At 43.3% G+C, this 23,586-nt stretch overlaps 1 protein-coding gene across 4 annotated transcripts; it reads left to right on the forward strand.

Moving 5' to 3' along the window:
• Positions 1–4,432: 4,432 nt before the first annotated feature.
• On the forward strand, positions 4,433–22,994 carry hsd11b1l.L (hydroxysteroid (11-beta) dehydrogenase 1-like L homeolog # S to L). Of its 4 annotated transcripts, none has more exons than XM_041563236.1 (8): positions 4,433–4,558; positions 4,929–5,050; positions 7,277–7,407; positions 14,380–14,491; positions 16,360–16,451; positions 16,863–16,956; positions 18,318–18,483; positions 21,038–22,994. In XM_041563236.1, the coding sequence occupies exons 2-8, from the start codon at positions 4,969–4,971 to the stop codon at positions 21,240–21,242; spliced, it is 882 nt and encodes a 293-aa protein (XP_041419170.1). In that variant the 5' UTR covers positions 4,433–4,558; positions 4,929–4,968; the 3' UTR covers positions 21,243–22,994. The 4 variants fall into 4 exon arrangements, with proteins under 4 accessions (XP_041419170.1, XP_041419184.1, XP_041419174.1 ...); XM_041563250.1 differs by having other exon boundaries at positions 4,450–4,558; positions 4,935–5,050; XM_041563240.1 differs by having other exon boundaries at positions 4,485–4,668; positions 4,935–5,050.
• Positions 22,995–23,586: the final 592 nt, after the last annotated feature.

The raw sequence follows: 23,586 nt of genomic DNA on the forward strand, positions 1-23,586 counted from the left end.
CATAGGTTTACCAAAGTATCTGGCATTTAGAGGCCCCAAAATGAAGTTAGCGCATACAAACAGTCCCGTGGGTAACTTCAGCTAATGAAAAATCAACACATTGACTGCATTTTTGTGGGGTAAAAACACAGAAATATATGTTTACCCCCCAAAACCCATATATTTTTGGAAAGTACACATTCTACCGGATCTAAAATGGGTATCCATGCCTTTCTGCTCCAAACTACTGAGTCGCAAGGCTTTCCCACAATTGTCGGTTTTGGTGAAATATCTGAAAATTGCCTCAAAGCTTCAACTTTCCAGCATCGTATTGTCCATGTATCATTACCAGCATAAAGCATCCTAAATATAAACATAGGGGTCTACTAAACAGTTTGATGCCCATTGTGCATAGATATACCAAACTATGTGGCGCACAGAGACCCCCAAATGACAATATGTATAGAGATTTTCACGGCTGACGCGCTGGCTGCTGCAATATAAGCACCTGGTGTGTGTATTATGCGACATTAGACCACCTAACAGTACAGAGACCCCAGAAAACCATATATTTTCAGAAAGTACACATTCTGACGAATCCAATATGGGTAAATAAGTGTTTCTACTACAAACTGGCAAACTGCAAAGCAATGCTGAACATAACAGTTTTTATCAAATTTCTGAAAATCGTCACAAAGCTTGAATTTTACCCCATTATATGCCCCACATTTCATAACTTATCAGCATAAAACATCCTAAATATGAACGCCAGGGGTCTACTGAACACTTTGATGCCCAATATGCATAGATATACCAAACTATGTGGCGCACAGAGACCCCCAAATGACAATAGTGTATATACTTTTTTACGGCTGACGCGCTGGCTGCTGCAATATAAGCACCTGGTGTGTGTATTATGCGACATTAGACCCCCCTAACAATACAGAGACCCCAGAAAACCATAAATTTTCAGAAAGTACACATTCTGACGAATCCAATATGGGTAAATAAGTGTTTCTACTGCAAACTGGCAAACTGCAAAGCAATGCTGAACATAACGGTTTTTATCAAATTTCTGAAAATCGTCACAAAGCTTGAATTTTACCCCATTATATGCCCCACATTTCGTAACTTATCAGCATAAAACATCCTAAATATGAACGACAGGGGTCTACTGAACACTTTGATGCCCAATATTCATAGATTTACCAAACTATGTGGTGTACAGAGGCGCCCAAATGACAGTAGTGTATATAAATTTTCATGGCTGACGCTCTGGCTGCTGCAATATAAGCACCCAGTATGTGTATTTGCACCATAAGACCCCCTAACAGTATGGGGACCCTAGAAAACCATATATTTTTTAGAAAGTACACATTCTGACGAATCTAAAACAGGTAATTACATCTTTCTACTGCAAACTACCAAACTGCAAAGCTATGCTGAACGTAGCGGTTTTTATCAAATTTCTGAAAATCGTCACAAAGCTTTATTTTACCCCATTATGTGCCCCACATTTCGTAACGTATCAGCATAAAACATCCTAAATATGAACGACAGGGGTCTACTGAACACTTTGATGCCCAATATGCATAGATTTACCAGACTATGTGGCGCACAGAGACCCACAAATGGATATATAGTAGATAAAATTTACATAGGCAAAACAAAATAACACAGAACAGTGTGAAATGCAAATAAATCACCAAAACCTAGTAAAACCACAAAAATCAATGCTTTTTTTTTTCACACTAGTGTAATCGGCCACCAGAATTACCGTTTGAATATTTTAGCTGGGCCAAATCGATTATACGGACAGAAACAAGTGAACAACACAAATGCAGAGCTGAAAATGCAATAAAATGGCTAAAAATTCAATAAAATGGCTAAAAATGCACCAAAATACCCAAAATTGCAATATAACCACCAAAATAACATACAAAAGCTATTGCACAGTACGGTTAGCGAATACGCTATTCGGAACGGCAATAAAACATTTTTTTTAGCCAAAAAAGAGACGATGCGATAAGAAAAAAAAAAAAAGCCACAAAGCCATATATGTACATATGCGTGTGCACAACGGGTAAATTGCATGTTATTTGCGCGTGTGCAAGTGTGCAAGTGTACATGGGTGCTGTGAGTGTGTGACCCCCCCAATCCCCAAAAATCTATGTGTGAGTGTGTGTAAGTGTGAATGTAAGTGTATATTACTGTAATAAGTGTGTGTTGGTGTGTTTTTGTGTGTGTAAATGTTACACTTACCTGGGGTAGATGCATCAGATCGATGAGAAAGGGCCCCACGCAGCAGATCTGCAGCTCCAACGGTCAACAGGCATGGGGGGGCGGAGCTGGGCGGAAGTGAAGTGCAGGCAGCAGCAGGACGCATAGGAAACGCGTCCCTGCTGCTGCTTTGGGGCCCCTGGGCGATCGCGCCCCAGGGGCCACTCGATCCCCTGCTCTGCTCGTTGCCTAGGGGCAGGGGATCGTGAAGGAACGGAGCGAGCGGCTCTAACAGCCGCTCCTCCGCTCGCAAACCCGGAAGTGCTGCAGAACGTAGAATCTACGATCTGTGGCACTTTGGTCCTTTGATCCACAGAACGTAGATTCTACGTTCTGTGGCACTTAAAGGGTTAAAGGGGTGGGAGAAAAACAACACATTTATTGTATTTAGCACGAATACAGACATAAAATGTTGCACAAGTTTTTTTTTTGTTCATATAAGACTATTGAATCATTGATCCGAAAAATCACAGAGAACAAGTAAAATCGATTTGAAGTGACCCTCTAGGTCCCTTTTCACATCATTCAGAGACCCCCATTCCTTGGAACACAAAAGCTGAACCTTGGGAATGCCAGGCTAGTGAATTCAGTCTCTAAGCAAAGCGCCACCATTCCTGTTCTACAGCTAAAAATAATGTACAATATGGCACAAAATAAGCAGCAAATATTATTAAAACTCCACATTTAGCTGTTGGGTGCTTTTTTTTAATTTTACTTATTTAATTTTTTTACAATGACTTGGGCTTTTAGTACTGTGTCTTTAGCCTAACATTCAGCAAGCACATAGGGGCCATGGTAATCCTCACCCCTCGGAGCAGAGTTGCAGCAATCACTACAATGTGGGGCCAAAGTTTAAAAAACCTCAGCTAGTGAACTTCACTCTGCTCTACATGAAAAACCATGAGGCTATGTGGGGGCACATAATTCAAGTGATACCAACTGATCTTTTAAAATATCCTAAATAGGGATGCACCGAATCCAGGATTCAGTTTGGGATTCGGCCAAGATTCTGCCTTTTTCAGCAGCATTCGGCCGAATCCTTTTGCCTGGCCAAACTGAATGTGAATCATAATTTGCATATGTGAATTAGGGGCTAGGAAGGAAATCGTGTGACTTTTTGTCACAAAACATGGAAGTAAAAAATGTTTTCCCCTTCCCACCCATAATTTGCATATACAAATTAGGGTTCGGATTTGGTTCTGTATTGAATGTTTCGAAAAAGAATTTGAGTGTTCGGCCGAATCCAAAATAGTGGATTTGGCGCATCACTAATCCTAATTCACTGCCTTGTGTCAGTGTGGGCATGCTTGCCACATGAAATTCCTGCAAATGCCCCCTATCTTCTTCTGCTACAATAACCTTCTGAAATATATATTATATATATATATATATATATATATATATATATATATTTCAATATCTCAATAATACTATAAAACCATTGTCAACAATTTATAGGGTGGCAGAAATTCCTTTGTGCTTACTCATATTTGCTATTATTATTATTATCACATTACTCCTATTTATAGCATTCAAAAAGTAAATGAGGGACTTATATTGCATAAGATCCCAGACTCTTTCCTCTCCCAGACTCTTTTCTCCTTTTTTATCAGGTGGCAACACCAATAGTAATCACCATTAGCTGGTAAACATATAATTAGCATGAAATGATGCATTTAACTTTATTCCTTACCATACCAAAGAGAGCAAAGTTTTAATTAAAAAAAATGACAGAATTGTTTTTAAATAAAATTTGGCAGAAATAAATTAGAACACTTTACAGAACTGTAAAAAAAACATTAAATCAGCCCAATCCCATGCTCAAACACACACAGACACACAAACACAGAGAGACACAGAGACAAACACACACACAGACAGAGACACAAACACACAAAGACACAGAGAAACACACACAGACACTCAAACACAGAGACACATACACACACAGACACAAACACAGAGACACACAAACACAGACACACAGAGAGACACACAGACACAAACACAAAGAGACACAGATACACACACACAGACAAACACAGAGAGACACAGACACCCCTACCTCCCCCCTACCTCTCCTAGGAGCTTCGTGTAACAGCACGGGAACTCCTCTGACACCTCCCAACCCGTCTGCTGGCCAATCGCCTTTGCCTTTCCCTGACTGATCGAGGGAGGAGGGAGGGAGGGAGGAGGAACATGCAGCTGCTTGATGTGTGACTGAAGCAGAAGCCCAGCGTGCTGTAAATCTCTCTCCTCCTCTATCTCCCAGTCTTAGCACCAAAGGTCGCAACGAAAAGTAAATAAGATCTTTTTACCCCTCACTCCGTGCAGGTTTGGTGGCAGGCTGGCCAGAGGCTTTAAGAGGCGCGCAGATACTGCTTCCTCGCTTCAAGCATTGACACTGAGGTGAAATCTCACGAGATTTTGAGTCAGCATATTTTTCCCATGAGGCTTTGCACACCGACTTTCAGAAAGTCGGGGCTTGTGGAGTCTCGTGCACACTTTTAAACCTCTGTATTAGTTACATTTATTTAAAAAAGAGAAGCTATGTGATTACTATTAACTCTTTATTTACAGTTCTACTATAAGTAAAAAAGTGACAGGTTTCCTAATGCTCTGGAATGCATTTTATGGTAAGCTAATGTGCTTTGTGTAATCCTGTGAAGTTTCAGTTTGCTGTCAGAAGCTGTGCAACCTGTCCGGAATATGGGCATTCACGTAAAGAGATGGTGTTTTCTTGCACTTGTAGCAAGTTCAGCATATCTCCTAAGGGACAGCTTTGATCCAGGTAAGACACAGACTCCAGATAATGTCCCTTAGACATTATGGTGCTGATTTACTAAACCTTGAATTAATCTCATTTTTTTCTGAAGACACTTAATTCTACAAATTGAACTCATTTATCAATAATTTTTCTTGACAAAATTGAGCTTCAATTCGTATCAAACAATTGGCATTCCAAAAACTAAAAACCCCCCTAAAAATCTCAACCAGAAAAAAAAATGAGGTTTAATAAATGGGCCCCTATACTTTATGCCCATATGTACTTTATCACTAAGAAATAAATTCACTGGAAATAAATTGTTTTAATAGCCTGGAACACAAATATACGGAACGCATTTTAGGACATCCTTCAGCGAAATACCTGTCCTGCATGCAATGTCCTATGCCTTCAGAATGGCGCATCGGTTGCTTTTGCCGTCACCCATCGTCCTAATCTACAATCACACCTCCATCTTCTACCCTCCCTTCTCAGCCGTCAGTAATACGAACTCCGTCCTCATCCTTCTGCCCTCAGCCTTCCGCCCTCAGCCCTCAATCCTCCGCCTTCAGTCCTCTTCCTTTTAGTCCTCTTCCTTCCACCCTCTTCCCTCCTCCCTCACTGCTCAGCCATCCCCCCTCAGATCTCTCTTTTCAGCAGACAATCTTATCCATAAGTTTCTAAAGTGGTGAGCGAGGGCGGAAGGAAGAGGACTGAAGGAAGAGGACTGAGGGCGGAAGGCAGAGGACTGAGGGAGGAGGATGGAGGGCTGAGGGCAGAAGACTGAGGTCAGAAGTCTGAGGGCAGAAGGGTGAGGGTGGAGTTCGTATTACTGACGGCTGAGAAGGGAGGGTAGACGACGGAGGTGTAACTGCAGATTTGGACGATGAGTGACAGTAAAAGAAACCGATGCACCATTCCGAAGGTATAGGACATCGCATGCAAGACAGGTATTTAGCAGCAGGATGTCCTAAAATGCATTCCGTACAAATATATTTGCTGAAGTATACCTCGTAAAAGTATTAACTAATAGGGTAAGTTAGGATGAGTAATGCTGTTTGGCTGGGATTTTATGAAATATATGTTGTCCTGGCAGTAACATGGTTGTGATGCAGGGGTGAGTATGGGTAAAGTGGTTAGCATTGCAGCTTTTTTTGCTGGGGAACTATCCCCAGATCCCATGATTGCACGTGTTTCCTCTTAGTGCTGGGTTCCTTCAACCATACAGACAAGTCATATGGATTATGATAAAACTAACCATATTGTTTGTGAATGAGATTGAGGGCCATTCGATTGTAATCATCTACTGGGACCAGGGTCAGTCTGAGAAACGAAACATGTTGTGTGATGGTGAATAAAGGCACCTGTGCAGCATCTTTTTGCGCCTAATGGTATTCTTGTCCTACACATTTGAATATTGGATTTTTGCTGTGGATGGAAGCTGGGATTAAAGATACCTAAAGGAATTACTTCAAAGGGTAACTATACCAGTTCATGTGATTGACTATATATATCCATCGAACCCAGACCTGCTCCTCTCCTAGAACCTTGTACACTGCAGCTGTTGGCCCTTGAACTCTCACCCGGCTCCAATTGCAGCCACATGAAGAAAACATAAGCAGTAGCAGCACCTCTGTGGGGCTTGCTGCTGGGGCAGAGACCAAACTTAGTGAGACAGAGACCGATGTATGCTGTCAATGAAAAGAATAAAAATAATAATATGACACTTCAAGTGTGGGTTCCATACTGCTGTGCTAAAATACACCCACCCTGTACCCTGGCTGGCTATTTTATGCTTAGCTGCAGCTCTCATTCTAGGGTACCCCAAAAAGCTTTGTCTGTTGCCTGCAGAGAATTATTTGTTTACATGTACAGGATGTAAATTAATTGAAATATCCCTATTCATTACGTAACATTTTGGACAGGCCAATTAGTTTCAGACACCTGATTAAAAGCTTCTTAAGCTGCACAAGAGAAAAATGTTATTCCTTTCATTAACTGTATTGTGTTTAGGGAAGCTCTGAATCCACTTTTTGGGATTCAGCCAAATTCCAGAATCCTTTGTGAAAGATTCTGCCGAATATGAATCCTAATTTTCATGTGCAAATCAGGGTGGGAAAGGAAAAAGTGGAAAACACTTTTTACTTCCTTGTTTTGTGACAAAAAAGGCATGTAATTTCCCTTCCTGCCCCTAACTTGCATATACAAGAGCAGAGTTATATATTAAAAGACTTATATTTTGTTTTGCCACAGCAACTCTTGCCAATGCCAGGGTCCTGGTCACTGGGGCAAGTACAGGCATAGGGGAGGAGATAGCATATCACTATGCCAGGGCAGGAGCAGAACTGGTGCTGACTGCAAGGAGAGAGCATGCTCTGCAAGAGGTGAGTAGCATATTACATTAGAGAAAGTTGCAGCCCCGGATTTGCAGAGAGGTCACCCAGGCCTAGGGCGGCAGGATTTTAGGGGGCGGTATGAAGCCCAACCACACCCACATTGGTTCAGAAACACTGGGGATGCGCAGGAGATAAATTAGTTTTTTAAATTTTCCGTGTGCCAATCCCCATTGCTCTTGTCTTGATAATGAAAATTTGTGCAAATAAAAGGAAGGTGATGGGGGTGAAGAACGTCAGCAGGCCGGCCTTAGGCCTATTGGACCAATAGGGCCCCGCACCACAGGGCAGCACAGATAATATTTCCAGCCCATCCCCAAATACATAGGTCCAGCCGACCCCCAACTCTGATAAGCCAGCCTATACCCCAACTCCATAGGTCTAGCCTGCCCCCAACTCTCATAGGCCCAGCTTTCCTCCAACCTTGATATGCCCTGCCTGCCCCCAATCCAACCAAGCCTGCTCCCAAGCTGAATCGGCCCAGCCTGCCCCAAACTAATTGGCCCAGTCCACTCTCCTATTTCCTCCCTCTCTTTCTTACCCTGTGTGTCACGATCGCCGCCCGGAGCAGGTCCTGGAGCTCCGGGCGGCGCGTCCTCCCCCGCCGGCGTCGCTCCCAAAATGGCGGCGCCCATGGCCGCCACGTGGGTAGCTGCGCCGGCGCGATGACGTCAGCGCGCCAACGTCGGCGCAAGGACGCCAATGACATCACAATGGCGCCAAATTCAAAATAAAAACGCTATCTAGACGCCAGAATGGCGCCCAAGTATAGGAAACATTCCCTAAGTGTATCCTGGGTTTCCTGTGAGCTGATATTGCTATCTTGTTCCTGATTACTTATCTTGACCCCTGCCTGGACTTTGGACTTTGCTGTTATCTGCCTGCCCCTGAACTCTTGCCTGGATTCTGACTACTCTTTGGATTAACCCTTTGGACACCGCGACCTTGCTCCCTCAAGAGGGCTTCCTCCTCGATCCTGACTACATCCCTGGAGGGATCTCCCGGCTCCCTGACATTATACTTGGGCCATGGATCCTACTGAGGAAGCTACACCTGATGTCGGACGAGTGCTCCACGGACTGGCATCCCGCATGGAGGATTATGAAGCCCAGCAGTACCGCATAGGGCAGGCACTCGATACCCTACTCTCTCGTATGCCTCCAACGCCCCCTGCTTCCCAAGCTGCGGTAAATCCTCCCATGGCGGCCGTCTCGTCTACCGCAGGTTCTTCGTCGAGTGAGCCTCGCATTCCGCCTCCTCCTCGCTTCAGTGGAGACCCACAAGCCTGCAGAGGTTTCGCTACTCAGTGCCAGATCCAGTTCGAGTTCCAAACCTCGCACTTCCCCAATGAACGTTCCAAGGTGGGGTATGTGATGTCTCGTTTGGTGGACAATCTCATTTTGCGAACTCTTGTCCGGTGAAGCCTACGAGTTCTGTTCCCCGAGGTATATCTAGGGTAACTCATGTAGGGGGCAATACTCCGAAGTCTCAAGAGAACACTCACAGGTTTCTCTTTTCTTTACAGATTCGTCTGGCCACTAAGACCATTGTCGGCTCAGCGTTCATTGATTCTGGAGCTGCTGGGAACTTCATGGACGCTCTATTTGCCAAATATATGGAAGTTCCCTTATTTCCTTTGTCTACTCCTCTTCGTGTCACTGCCATTGACGACAGACCCCTGGAGGCTGAGTTTATTTCCATGACGACTGGGGAATTGCCTGTGCAGGTTGGGACTTTGCATAAAGAAAGACTATCGTTCCTAATTATTTCCTGCCCCTCCGTTTCAGTTGTTTTGGGTCTTCCTTGGCTGCGCCTGCATAATCCCACCATTGATTGGTCCGCAGGGCAAATTTCGCGTTGGAGCCCATTTTGCCAGCAGCACTGTCTTCCTGCTGAACCCCTCCAGAGGGTAAATATCTCTAAGTCTGATCTGAAGACTCTACCCTCCTTCTACAAGGAATTCTCCGATGTTTTCTGTAAGAAGTCTGCAGAATTCCTCCCTCCACATCGACCCTACGATTGTCCTATCGATCTTCTGCCTGGAACCATGCCCCCTAGAGGCCGCACCTATCCTCTTTCTCCAGCTGAGACTTCCGCTATGAAAGATTATATTCAGGAGAATCTCCTGCGGGGGTTTATCCACCCTTCTACTTCCCCTGCCGGGGCAGGTTTCTTCTTCGTGGAAAAGAAGGATGGGGGCCTTCGTCCTTGCATTGACTACCGGGGCCTTAATAAGATCACTGTTAAAAACCGGTACCACTTGCCTCTGATTGCTGAACTCTTTGACCGATTGAAAGGGGCTAAAATTTTCACTAAATTAGATCTCCGTGGGGCGTACAACCTCATCCGCATCCGTGAAGGGGACGAATGGAAGACGGCATTCAACACTCGGGATGGGCACTATGAATATCTCGTGATGCCCTTTGGCCTCTGTAATGCTCCCGCTGTCTTTCCAGAGCTTGTGAATGACATCTTCCGGGATCTCTTGGGAAAGTCTGTGGTCGTGTACCTGGATGACATCCTGATCTTCTCGAAAGACCTTGTATCTCATCGCTCCCAGGTGAAAGAAGTACTCTCTCGTTTGAGGAAGAACTCTCTCTTCGCCAAGTTGGAGAAATGTGTCTTTGAGGTGTCTAAGATTCCTTTCTTGGGTTATATCATCTCTCCAGAAGGTTTCGAGATGGATCCCGTTAAGGTGTCAGCAATCCAAGAGTGGCCCCTTCCCTTGAGCACCAAGGCTATTCAAAGGTTCATCGGATTTGCCAACTACTACCAGCAATTCATCCGTATTGCACCTATCCTTACTCTCATCCGAAAAGGGGGTAATCCCAGGTCTTGGCCTCCAGTTGCTGTAGAAGCTTTTCAGGCCCTAAAGGACGCATTTTCTTCTGCCCCAGTCCTCCGTCATCCGGATCCTAAGTTACCCTTTTGCATTGAGGTGGATGCATCTGAAGTAGGTGCTGCGGCTATTCTATCCCAGAGACATTCTGCCGATGGGAAGTTGCACCCCTGTGCCTTTTTCTCCAGAAAGTTTTCTCCTGCAGAACAGAATTACGATGTAGGGAATCGAGAACTTCTGGCAGTCAAGCTTGCTCTTGAAGAGTGGCATCACCTCCTAGAGGGTTCTTCAATTCCGGTCACGATTTATACTGATCATAAGAACTTGGAGTTCATACATTCTCTCAAGAGACTGAATCCTCGTCAAGCCAGGTCGGCCCTGGTCTTCTCCCGCTTTAACTTTGTTCTGACCTATCGTCCTGGCTCCAAGAATCGGAAGGCCGATGCGCTTTCCAGAAGTTTCACTCCGGGCGATCGTCTACCAGAAAGACTTGAACCTATTATTCCCCCCACCAAGATTATTGAATCTCTATTTCCCCAATTTGCCGAACGAATCTTGGCTGGACAGTCTTCTGCTCCTCCGGATACCCCCATTGGGATGGCTTTTGTTCCCTCCGAGTTACGTCTTCCTATTCTTCAACAAACCCACTGCTCCAAGCAAGCAGGACACCCTGGTCCTGAAAAGACTCTTGAACTCCTTAGACGTTTAGTCTGGTGGCCGACTATTCGTAAAGATGTCAAAGACTTTGTTGCTGCCTGTACCGTTTGTGCCACATCCAAACCTAGCCATTCTCGCCCCAGTGGGTTATTACAACCATTGCCTATCCCATCTCGTCCATGGACTCATTTAGCAATGGACTTTATTGTTGAACTTCCCCCCTCTAGTGGTAACACTGTGATTTTGGTGGTGATTGACCGCTTTAGCAAGATGGCCCATTTCATTCCCCTGCGGAAGCTTCCCTCTGCTGTGGAGTTGTCTCAGCTCTTCATCCAGTATATTTTCCGTCTGCATGGTTTTCCTGTGGAAGTGGTCTCTGACAGAGGTTCTCAGTTTACTGCTAAGTTTTGGCGTTCCCTGTGCAAAGATCTGGGTATTACTCTCCAGTTCTCCTCCGCTTATCATCCCCAGACTAATGGAGCAGCTGAACGAGTAAACCAAGCTTTGGAACAGTTCTTGAGGAATCATGTCTCCCTTTGTCAAGATGACTGGTCTGATCTCCTCCCATGGGCGGAATTTGCTCATAACAATGCATGCCACACTTCCACTGGAAGGTCTCCGTTCATGTCAGTGTATGGTCAGCATCCTCAAGCCTTCCCCCAAGACTTTGTGTTGTCTGACGTCCCGGCTGCTGATGACCATGCAGCCCACATGTCTGCTCTTTGGGCTGCAACCAAGTCGAACTTAGAGAAGAGCGCTCTGGTTCACAAGACGTTTGCAGATCATAGACGTAGACCCTCTCCTCCCTACAAGGTTGGTGATAAAGTCTGGTTGTCTTCCAGGAACATTCGGTTGAAGGTGCCATCTCCTAAGTTGGGTCCGAAGTTTGTGGGTCCATTCTCCATCTCGGAGGTGATCAATCCTGTGGCTGTCAGACTTCAGCTTCCCCCTGAGATGCGAATTCCCAACGTGTTTCATGTCTCTTTGGTGAAACCCGCTACCTCCAACCGCTTTTCTGTGAACCAGTCTCCCCCTCCTACTATTTCTGTGGATGGTCAACAAGAATATGAGGTGGAAAAGATCCTTGACTCCAGAATCTCCAGGGGCTCTCTTCAGTACCTCATCAAGTGGAAGGGCTTTGGCCCTGAAGAATGCTCCTAGGAAGGACACTGATGTGCATGCTCCTCGTCTTGTGAGGGATTTCCACTCTAAATTTCCCCAGAAGCCAAGTCCTGGTGGTCCAGAGGCCCCCCGTGAGGGGGGGGTACTGTCACGATCGCTGCCCGGAGCAAGTCCTGGAGCTCCGGGCGGCGCGTCCTCCCCTGCCGGCGTCGCTCCCAAAATGGCGGCGCCCATGGCCGCCACGTGGGTAGCGGCGCCGGCGCGATGACGTCAGCGCGCCGACGTCAGCGCAAGGACGCCAATGACATCACAATGGCGCCAAATTCAAAATAAAAACGCTATCTAGACGCCAGAATGGCGCCCAAGTATAGGAAACATTCCCTAAGTGTATCCTGGGTTTCCTGTGAGCTGATATTGCTATCTTGTTCCTGATTACTTATCTTGACCCCTGCCTGGACTTTGGACTTTGCTGTTATCTGACTGCCCCTGAACTCTTGCCTGGATTCTGACTACTCTTTGGATTAACCCTTTGGACACCGCGACCTTGCTCCCTCAAGAGGGCTTCCTCCTCGATCCTGACTACCTCCCTGGAGGGATCTCCCGGCTCCCTGACACTGTGTGCCCCTATTATGTGCCCCTATTTCATCCCTCTCACTCTCTTACCTTGTCTGCCCCTTTCCTTTCTATTTTGTGCCTGTATGCACTTATTTTCCTAAATACTTGGTGTGTCAGTAGCCAGCAACACTTTGTCTAGGGGCCCCGCCAACATGGTCCCAATTGGGCCCCACATTTGATAGGATCAGCCCTGATTGTAATAGGTATAAAATATTGTTGCCAAGCTACCTATTTGCTACATGTACATCCATGACACGGCTGTGGCGCTAATCTACCTATAATAGAGCAGTAGAGCAGTACATCAACCAGGTCTATGCATAAAATACTACCTCTCCACATTTTCATATCTTTCTTTGAAACTTCCATCGTGTATCTCAGACATATTAGGCAAATATGTCACTCAGGGTGCCCAGTGCAATCTTGTCAGCAGTGAAAATGCTTTACTGTTTGCCAAACTTAAAGAAATCAGTTAAAGGAGAAGGAAAGCTACCAAGACATTTTATTGCCATATCTTAGCCACAACAGTGCAAGCTGAAATTACATTTTTATGGCGTGGCATCACTTCCTGCCTTAGTTTCTCCCTGCTCGCTCATAGCTTTGAGCTCAGATTACAGCAGGGAGGGGGGAAGGGAGGGGGAGAGGAGCAAACTGAGCATACTCAAGCCCTAGCCCTGGACAGGCCCGGAGTTACAAACTTGCCGCCCCTAGGCTCTACTCATCGCCCCCGCTCCCCTGCCGGTGCTGTCCCCTTTGCTTCCCCTGTCTAGCACTGTTACCTCCACTTCCGGTTTCCCCCTGTCCAGCAATGTCCCCTTGCCTTCCAGGGCCTTCCGCTTTCTGTGCGTGCGCATAGCTTAACACTCGGGAACAGCACTGTGCAGTCCCCTTCGCTTCCCCCTGTCCAGCACTGTCGCCTCCACTTCTGCTTCTCCCTGTCTAGCGATGCCCCTCCCCTTCCAGGTGCCGTCCTCTTCCCCCTCAGTGTGTGCGCGCGTAAGCGCACATCTTAACACTTGGGAACAGCACTGGAGACTGACGTGAGTCTCCAGTGCTAGTTACAGATGCGGCTGGGCCGCCCCTGAAATTGCGCCGCCCTAGGCCCGGGCCTATGTGGCCTTGCCACAAATCCGAGCCTGGCCCTGGAGGTTTAAGCTGAAAACAGGAAGTCTGATACAGAAGCCCATGTGTTAAGAAATGTGGTGTATCTTTTGACAGAGGATTCTGAGCAGAATTACTTTGAGGGTTTACTAGTTTCTGATAAAGCTTTATTATTTTTAACCTTTCGATCTCCTTGAAAGAGATAGTATTATCACATAATTATCCCCTTTTATAATAATACTATTTAACTTTTTTACAATATCTGTGTTATTCTCTGTTGCATTAGAGGTTCAGATATCAAACATTTCTACTGTTTTACATAAAATATTACATTCATTTATATTGCAAAGTTGCTTAGAATAACATTTTCTTCCCTTAAGCCAAAAATAATTTTGGGTGGAAGTCCTATTTAACACATTGCCATTGAGAACTTTTGTGGTCACCAAGTAAGCAACAGCATTGCATCATGATTTCTATTTTGACTCCTGTTAGATTAAAGAGATGTAGCCAGCTATTTGCTCAGAATGGAGACAGGGAGGGATAGTTGGTTTTTGGATTTTTAGGTACAAGCTGTAACACTTTGTGTATGCTAGCTCTGTCACACATCACCGATCAATTCATGATTTTTTCAGGTGAAAAGAAGGTGCCTGGAACTTGGGGCTAAGAATGTTTCCCTGGTTGTTGCAGATATGGCCTCTCATAATGCACGGGAGCCAGTTGTAGCAGAAGCTCTCTCTGCACTGGGTGAGTAAAAGAGGATGTGTAGAAGTGGTTAACAGAAGTCCTCAGCAAATAATGACAAAATATCCACACAGTTTATTTCTAGGCTTCTGGTTTTTACAAGGATAGGACTATTCTGTCCCAATCAATTGGATTAATCCTTTTGCTGTGCTCTCAGCCATCTACCACTATTTAAAAAAAAAATGTACTTCCATTTCAGTTTCAGTTTGTGAAAAAAAGTTTTTTATGCATTTAATCAGCCTATAGCAGTGGTTGTCAGACTTTTGAATCTTTCGCTTCACATGGAGGCCCAGCCTTTGACCTGAGCTCCTATTTAGCACACAATAAGGTTACAGATGTGAGAAAACATTGGCATATCAGCTATTTCACCATAGGTACGTTTTCACCCCAAATCTCCCTAACTGATTTTAAAATTAGTCCTGAAAAATTAAGAGATGAAAGTATAATAATATTGTTGTTGCAAAACCAACCCTAGCTTTTATATAACATTACTGGCTCTGTTTGTAGATTCTACATAGTAGAAAAAGCCGTTTGTTCTCTAGTCCATTATGTTCCTAATTTGATCCAAAGTAGATTTTTAGAAGAAGGTAATTAGGACTTAGATTCCTACACATTGTCTCTTTATTCCCTATTCATAAGAGGAATAAAAGTTAAAATTTTGTTCTCATACATATAAGTAGAATATACAGTGTGTGCTAAAGTTATCCTGCTCATTTACTTGCATATATTAATACGTGAAGCTGCCACAAAACTTCAATAACAATAACTATGTCATTGGCAGATTCCAGTGAAACTTTGCTCATTATTATCAGTTAGTTGAAACCTACCATTTGTTTGTGGCTGCTGTTAAATAAAATGTATACAGGAGCCATGTTGTAGTTGCCACAATCTTATCACTTTGCATATCAACCAGTAAGCAGCTCCCTCCTACTTTAATGCCATTAAATATACCGGTAATGAAACTGTCAGTGAGAAAATATACATTTACTTTACAAAAAAGTTTTGGATGGTGAACAACCCCTTAAAAAATAGTATTGAAGAAAAAGGAGAAAAACAGGCAAGGAAGGGGAGAAGGTAGGCAAAGGAATCTTTTAGCATAGGTATCATGAACCCTCCACACGACATTATTTTGAAAAAAGGTTGTAGTTTGTTGGGAGGAAATTTTATGCAATATTCCTGCACCCAGCCATTAGCATACCTTCATCGTGCTGCCCCCCCCCCTGTACACAGCATGATTTCTTCTGAGTAGACAGTAGCTTTCTTCTGGTTGGCATATAAAGGCATGTACAGCAGTAGTTCAACACCATGTCTAACCATGTGTTTAAATGTCTGGAAAACCTTTGTGTCCACTTTGTGTAATCGCTTCTGTGAGTAACATCATGAATAAGAGGTTCTCTGCGCTTAACCCATTATCAATATAAAATGTAAGACATTGAGACATTTTGTGCATACAGCTACTAAAAAAATGCCTTACCCTTTAAACAAAACAGGGATTGTTTGTCCATATATCGCAATATGTTGTTTTCCTCCCTTCCCCCTCCCATTCCATGTACTTTCTTTCTTTCTTTCTTTTCTTTTACTGTTTACATCTGAGTGACAGGTCCACTTTTAAGGACAAGGAAAGTCACATTCACATGGGGTGTCAATACATTAATTAAATAAATGCAGATTCAATCATTTCTGTGCAAGATAACCAATAAACATTGTATCTATGTCCAACATATATGTAGAACACTGGTACATAGAATAGAAAAAGGAAAAACATCTGGAAAGTTGCATTCCCCTCAGACTCTTCACGTTAATTTGGGCCCAAATGCCAACATTTTACTTGCAAAAATCAGAAAATACTAGAAAGCTTTCTGTCTTTACAGGAGGCCTTGATTACTTGGTATTAAACCACATTGGCTGGACACCATTCAAGATGTGGGATGGAGATGTGAATCACACCCGATGGTTAATGGAGGTAAGTTAAATGTCTCCTTTTGTCCATCTATATATGCTGTCTGGTATCTTCATCACCTACAGGGGACAGGTGCAATAATAACCACAATTACACAGGATGTGTATACCTCTGTAATTTGTCTTCCCACCTGTCCAAAATGATGCAGCTGCATTGCCCTTTCCTATACTTCACAACACCAGAAGTGACACAGATTTCTTCACAGGGTCAATGATATATCCACTGGAAAATGTCATAATGAGACATGGAGGCCTCTAATCCAATGTAGTTGAGCACTCTGGGGGTGGGGGGGGGGAAACTGATAATAGCATGTGCTTGATCATGCCTCGGTGCAAAAGCAGATTAGCAATGATCACACTCTAATTTTTTCATGTTTACTAACCCCAGTCACTGATCCTTAATTGTGTTTTCCAGGTTAATTTTCTCAGTTATATTCATTTAGCCACATCTGCACTTCCTTACCTGGCGCAATCAAAAGGCTCAATTATTGTACTTTCTTCACTCACAGGTAGGAAAAGTAGCTATTCAGCCATCGAATCTGGATGTTACCAACCCTAGAATAATTAAATAATAGGTCCAAAGCGGACTCCAATTCTTGTATGCCTTAAGGTGGCCATAGATGTAAAAATTACAGTCTGGTACTGGTCTAGCGACACGCCAGAAGAATTAGACGCCAGTACCTGGATTTGTGCATCAAATGGGGTGATCTCGACTTTATTGCATGGTGCTTTTGACATTGTACACATCTGATGATTCAAAATTTTCTGGCCCAATCAAGGGGTCGACCAATATCCAAGTCTTCTGACGATATTGGTCAGCTCGTCTCCCACCATACATGCACTGAATTGCACCATAAAATATTATCGGTGCATCTATGGCCACCTTTAGAACCAACCAGCAGGTAGCCTCTATTTATCTCCTGTTTGATAGCAAATATCTGATTTATACTACTAGTACTGGAACAGCAACTGAATCTTCCCCCTCTGAGGCAAATTGGAGAGGCTTCAGATGGGGTTTTTGCCTTCCTCTGAATCAGCTGCCAGTTAGGCAGGTTAAAAAAAGTTAAAAGGCTGAACTTGATGGACATGTGTCTTTTTTCAACCTAAGTTACTATGTTACTATGTACAGTATCTGTTGCTTTAGGATTGGTTTGCATATGTAATTTCAATGGCACAACCATTGTGCCCCCTTAAACCACTTCTGACACTGGAAAGGTAAACTTGGGGAGGTGGTGGGTCAGCAATGAGACAGCCACTTCAGGATGGCACATTGCAGGCTGTCCAAGATAGGGCTGCTATTAGAAACTAGTCAAGAGGACAAGTAATTTACATTCAGTGCCCAGTGGTGTAAGCAGTGTTGCTCAGGCCTGTATGCAGGATATGCACCCAGGCCCCCCCCCCCTTCCATTATATTCTGCCAGAGAATTGGATCTATAGTTCCTCCAGCGTGCCCCAAGTGCACCCCCTTGTACCCACAGTAGTTATGCCACTGTTTGTACCTGTATGCAGACCACAGATCACACCAGGCAGTCTAGAATAATCAGTACATATTGGAGTAGTATCTGCATACAAGCACATTGCAGCTAAGCTTATATATTAGAGGCGCCCAACCATTTTCTTCTTAGCTTTGTTCCCCTTCAGCTTTATTGGTCACTGATGGTTGTGTTTTTTTTAATAAAAGTTATTGCAAGCATCCTTTATAATAAAGTTGTAGTGTCTCTGCGTCCAGTCCCTGTGTCCGTGGGATTGCGCTACTGCGCATGTGCCCCACGGACCGTCTCTGGCGAATTTTCTACATATGTTCTAGCGCCCGTTAATTTAACGGGCTTAATGTCTAGTTATTAATAAAATACCTCTCTGTCCTTCTCAGCAAAAAATCCCATCCCATATACCACATCTTATGCAGCTTCTAAGTTTGCCTTGGAGGGTTTTTTCAGTTCTCTGAGACATGAATTGATCATGCAGAACAATCCTGTGTCCATCACCCTCTGTATTCTCGGTCTCATTGACACACAGTCAGCTATGGAGAAGATCAAGTGAGTTGGAGCTAATGAAGTGCCTATATTTTTATGTATGTTTATCTGTATGTTTCATGTATGCACTGCTTCTTATGCCCAACTGGAATATGGTGGGACCCGATTCTAACAATAGTTTTAAAAATGAATTTGTTTGTAGGTCACCTCTCTTCGTGGCAGCCCAGAAGCCTGGTTTCCAAATTGTTACAGATTAGTTCATTACTTTCCATTGCTTTTGATTTGTTTTACTGAATTCTGTTACAGAGTAGTGGTTACAATTTAATACATTCAGGGATCATGCTCATCAGGGACTGACGCTGCTGTTGTATCAATTGTAGGGACCAGGCTTTGTAAACTGCTACTTGACACTCTGGGGCAGATTTACTCGAGGGCGAAGTGGCTAACGCTAGTGTCGATTCCATAGCGTTACTGCCTGCAGGGATATCGCCAATTTACTAATGGGCGCAGGCGTCACTTCGCTAGTGAAAGAGATAGACGCTAGCGGTCATTCGCACTCTAACACCAGTCGACAATTTTACTGAACATTTTTTGCCAGACTTGCCTTCGCCAGCTCAGACAAAGCGAAGTGCACTGGAGTGCATAGATCTTCCTCAATCTTCTGTTACTCACATCATATTTTTAGTTGAAAAAGCTTCTAAGTCCAAAAAACGCTGGCGTCTTTTCCTTTTTTCAGAATGATAGCCTGCAAAATTCTTTACATTGGGTAACCGGGTTCCCCCATACATTTTCTAACATATGGAACATTAAATATACAGTGGGCTCATGTGTAGGGCATTATAACAACTCTATTTGCTTTATTAAGGTTCCCTGGACTTGTGTGATGTAATGTATTTGATGCAACATATACGTCCATTCAACTTTAAATTTCCCGCCGTATGCAAGTTAACCTGAGTGCAAGACCTCTAGCGAATTTGCGCTAGGCAGAAATGGAGGTTAGCGCATCTTCTCTTTCAATTGCTCACATTACGAAGCAATGCTAGTGAATTTTCGTCGGAGTGAATTTTCGTCTGGCGCAGTGTAGCGATGGCTGTGAAGTGGTCACTGTCGAATTTTCGCCCTCAAGTAAAGCTGCCCGTATGAGAGAGGCAAACTAATGCAATTTTAAAGGGTTAGTCACTTTTACAAAATATAGGTACCAATTATCAATCAATTATCGACCAAACAAATCAGATGGATAAAGGACAGTTTTATTGTTACTTTTAATTTATTATCTCTCTATTCAACCCTTTCCAGTAACATAACTAGATATTACTGGGCACAGCAAATTATTTTTCAGGCCCCCCCTGTTTTACCAATATTTATTGAAATTGTAAATGAATTAGGGGCTCATGGGGCCCCTATACAGCCTGGGCCCCCCTGCAACCACAGGGTCTGCTTATTCTGTAGTTACACCCCTGACCCTCTCCTATTCATAAAATCACTACCTCTTTGCTATGTTAAATTGGACCCTAGCAACCAGATAGCTGCTCAAATTCTAAACTGCTAAGCTGCTGACAAAAAAAAAATCATTCAATAGTGACAAAAAATAAAAAAAATAAGTTGAAAGTGAACAACCCAGTTCACGTAATTTTTGAGTCATTTAACTATTTAAGGACCTTCAGCCATTTGGTCTGTGCTTGGTTATCTAAGTCCAGTGCCACTTGTGTTGGAGTTTGTTGGATCAGCCCTTACGTTCCTAAAAGTTAGATATGCATGCACCCAGAGCCAATGCAAACGCCTGGGTGCAGGCACACGGAGCATATTTGGGCACAGAAACAGTAAGCATATTGGAGCCAAATCTGCTCTGTGTAGTTGCACCTATGGCAGTGGCTTTGGGTGTAGGCACATAAAGAAGCATTTAGGAGCATGGGGATGAATTATTGGCCTATGTTTATCACAGGCTTGTTCAACTGAAGAAGCTGCTCAAATGAGCGGTGAAATGTTTCACGAAAAACTCCAAAAAAGTCCAGTTGCTTTAGACTTAATTCTACTAGATTCTGAACCTCTTGAGAACTTTTTTGCTTGCCTTGAACCTGAGCCATTTGACTATGACTTCTTATTGTCATTAGATATTACACCAGAAATAAAAACATTATTTATTTTCTGCTTTTTTGTTTTGCATGTTTTAGTGCATTGGCATACTAGGAGCTTAATCGCCAGAGATAAATCTCTGCTTTTGCGGGCGACTAATCTCCTGTAAAAGCTTTCGCATAGGCAATAATGTGAACCGCTTGTGGTAAAACCCATGTGTCCCATCAGTCTTTGAAAATCGCTTGAAGTTTCCTTTTGAGGCAACTTAAAGTGATTTTGGGAGACTGAATCATCAATCATAGGAAATCCTGCCCGGATTCCTAATTTGGAAAACCGGGCAGGCAGTTTTGATCCGGACAGCCCATCAAAAAACAGGGCTGCCCGGGTCAAAACCCACAGTTATCTTAACTATAATAGGTAGATTATGTATATTTAGCAATGAAGTGATAAAAGAATCAGGAAGTGCCATTTTATTTTATATTTAATTCTCATTTCATATGTTACACATTAGAAAATTCATTTGCTACTCTCCTTCATTTTGCAGGGATAAAATCACCCTGCCTGCCTATCCTGCAAGTGATGCTGCTCTTGCTGTTGTATCGGCTGGGGCAGGCCGACAGCGGGAGATGTACTATCCTTGGTATGTTGGACCACTTTGCTTTTTCCGAGACTGGTTCCCACAGTACAGGGACTGGATAATCCAGAGCATGTACCACCACAGCTCCCAGGAGGAGAAGGAAAATCCCTGAACCAAGCACTAACTCCTGGGAACCACTCACATCAAATGCACACCCGCTAATTTGGTTATAATAAATCAACAGTGGTCAAGTACAGTATATTCAAAAGGCAGTGTGGTTATATAGGACAAGCAAACAAATAAGCAACAATGCAATGTGCCATGCTTTATAGAGCTTTGAACTTTATTCTTATCTTCATCTGTCAGCAACCAAAATACACTGGGCTTATTGTTGGCATTCTAATAGTACAATAGTCTTACAACTACATTAGCTTCCAATGTGAGTGCCACTTCTAGAAGAAAAGATGCATCCACCCTAGACATCCATGATTCTTTATTTCTCAGTCTGTAAAAGAAAAGCTGCTCCTATAATATATTGAATGATATTAAAGATACACAATCCTGGCATGGCAAATAAAATGTAATTGCATTTGTACTATTTTCATAACTGATGTAACAGAAAACTTTTTTTTAAAGATATTTACTTAGGCATATGTCATTACAAATAGCTTAGATTATAAAGTGGACAAAAAGTAATACGAATGGTTGATCTAGTGTACTGATATTAAAAATGGGTTTAGAGATTCAGCAAATGAATGTGCATAAATACAGTATGTATGGCAGCCTGAAAGTGCTGTAATTATATTGCAGAGGAGAATAAAATAGACGAAAGTAGGATAAAATCTATTTCTACATTTCATTTAGGACAATTTTACAGTTTACTTTAATTCGCTGCTATTTGTAGCAGTGATCAAAATTCCCACTAACTGATCGTCCCATTGAAATCAATTTGAAGCCCCTCCAGACGCACAAGAGAAAGGCGTATATCTCAAACATCTCCTTTTATTAAGGTCATAGTTGGAAGTTACATGAAACTTGTGTTAATTCCCTTAAATTACATTGAAAAGGAATGTGCTGCAACAATGTGGTGATTTTTTTTATCCTCATATACTAACACTAGAAGTAGAAGCTACATACATTTTTACAATAAATAAGTTTCAATGACTCATTCAACACATTCAACATCCCTATGCACTGGTTGTAACTGAAGGCATCACTAAGCACCGTTTTAAATGAAATGCAGCTGTGTGTGTAGCTTAAGACCTGCAAGCCCCGTGTCACCCACACCTGAGGGCGACACTACCAGGGTCGGACTGAGTCGGCAGGACACTGGGGAAAAAAAACCAGCCCAGACCCACTCCCCCGATCGGCCAAGTCAGGAGGAGGCCCCTGGGGACTACTAGGAGGATCCTTGGTGTTGCAGCCCCAGTGGGCCCCAATGCTCCAGTCTGACCCTGCACACTACCCTGGCACCATCACTAGATGTAAGTGTGAGGGGGTCAGGAACAGGACTGTGGAACACGAACAGTTACCAGACTATCAACAATGGCTGATAACCAGGAGCATGGTTTTTTAGCAACCAAAACTTGCCTCCAAGCCAGAAATTCTAAAATAAGCACCTGCTTTGAGGCCACTGAGAACAACATCCAAAAGGTTGGTGAGCAACATGTTTCTCGCGAGGTTTAATGGTAGACTTTTGCACTTTGACATCAATAGTGGTGAGAGCTGTCTTTAGGTTTGGGATGAAATTCTGGGGTTTTTAGAGACTTTTTCCTGTATTATGTCTGCTTTTAGGCTGAACTTGCTGGGATGCCATGGCCTGTCCAAGCTGTTTGAAATCTTCTCCATTTGTAAATGATGTCTGAGACATCTTTTCTTTTTGTAATCTTAACCTTTACTTTCAAAAATAAAAGTATAAGCCAAGTGTCTCAGAACATCACTCTCTACATCATGCTAGAAGTTTTTTCAAAGGTGAACAACCCCTTTAACCCTATGGATACTGCGTATTAAAATAATCGGCTTGCCTGAACTCAGCTTTCTCCTTGGTCCTGACTTCAACCCCAGTAAGCACAACCTAGGCCTTAAGAGAGGAAAGGATCACCAAAGGGCACTCCTGACAGATCCTTTCTAATGATGTTTTAATCATTTGCTCTCAATAACAGAGAAATTAGACACAGATACTCTGGGCATACTAGAGCTTTTCTTAAGATGTAACATGTATTAGTTGACTTAAAAAAAAATAATTTTAAACTATTGCCCTGGTAAGCCCATAGAAACAGTATCTATTTTCTCACTTATTGATTTCAATTACACATAGGAACACCTGGGACTTGCATCTGTGCACAAAGCATACTGTAGAATATTATTTCAGTTATACTTGATCTGGGCAACCTAATTTTAGTGATTGAAAAGTGTAGGGGTGCACTTGCGTTTTCTACATGCTAAATTGGCATTAATGCTCATTTAAAGGGCAAGTCAACCCCAAAATAAAAATTTGTATAAAAAAAACAATTCTA

Source organism: Xenopus laevis, chromosome 1L (genome assembly GCF_017654675.1).
Source record: "Xenopus laevis strain J_2021 chromosome 1L, Xenopus_laevis_v10.1, whole genome shotgun sequence".
Lineage (NCBI taxonomy): Eukaryota > Metazoa > Chordata > Amphibia > Anura > Pipidae > Xenopus > Xenopus laevis.

Coding starts and splice junctions, on each gene's coding strand:
- hsd11b1l.L (XM_041563236.1), top strand. CDS start 4,969: ATGGGCATTCACGTAAAGAGATGGTGTTTTCTTGCACTTGTAGCAAGT. Junction 7,408..14,379: donor GAGAGCATGCTCTGCAAGAG/GTGAGTAGCATA, acceptor TGATTTTTTCAG/GTGAAAAGAAGGTGCCTGGA. Junction 18,484..21,037: donor TCAGCTATGGAGAAGATCAA/GTGAGTTGGAGC, acceptor TTCATTTTGCAG/GGATAAAATCACCCTGCCTG.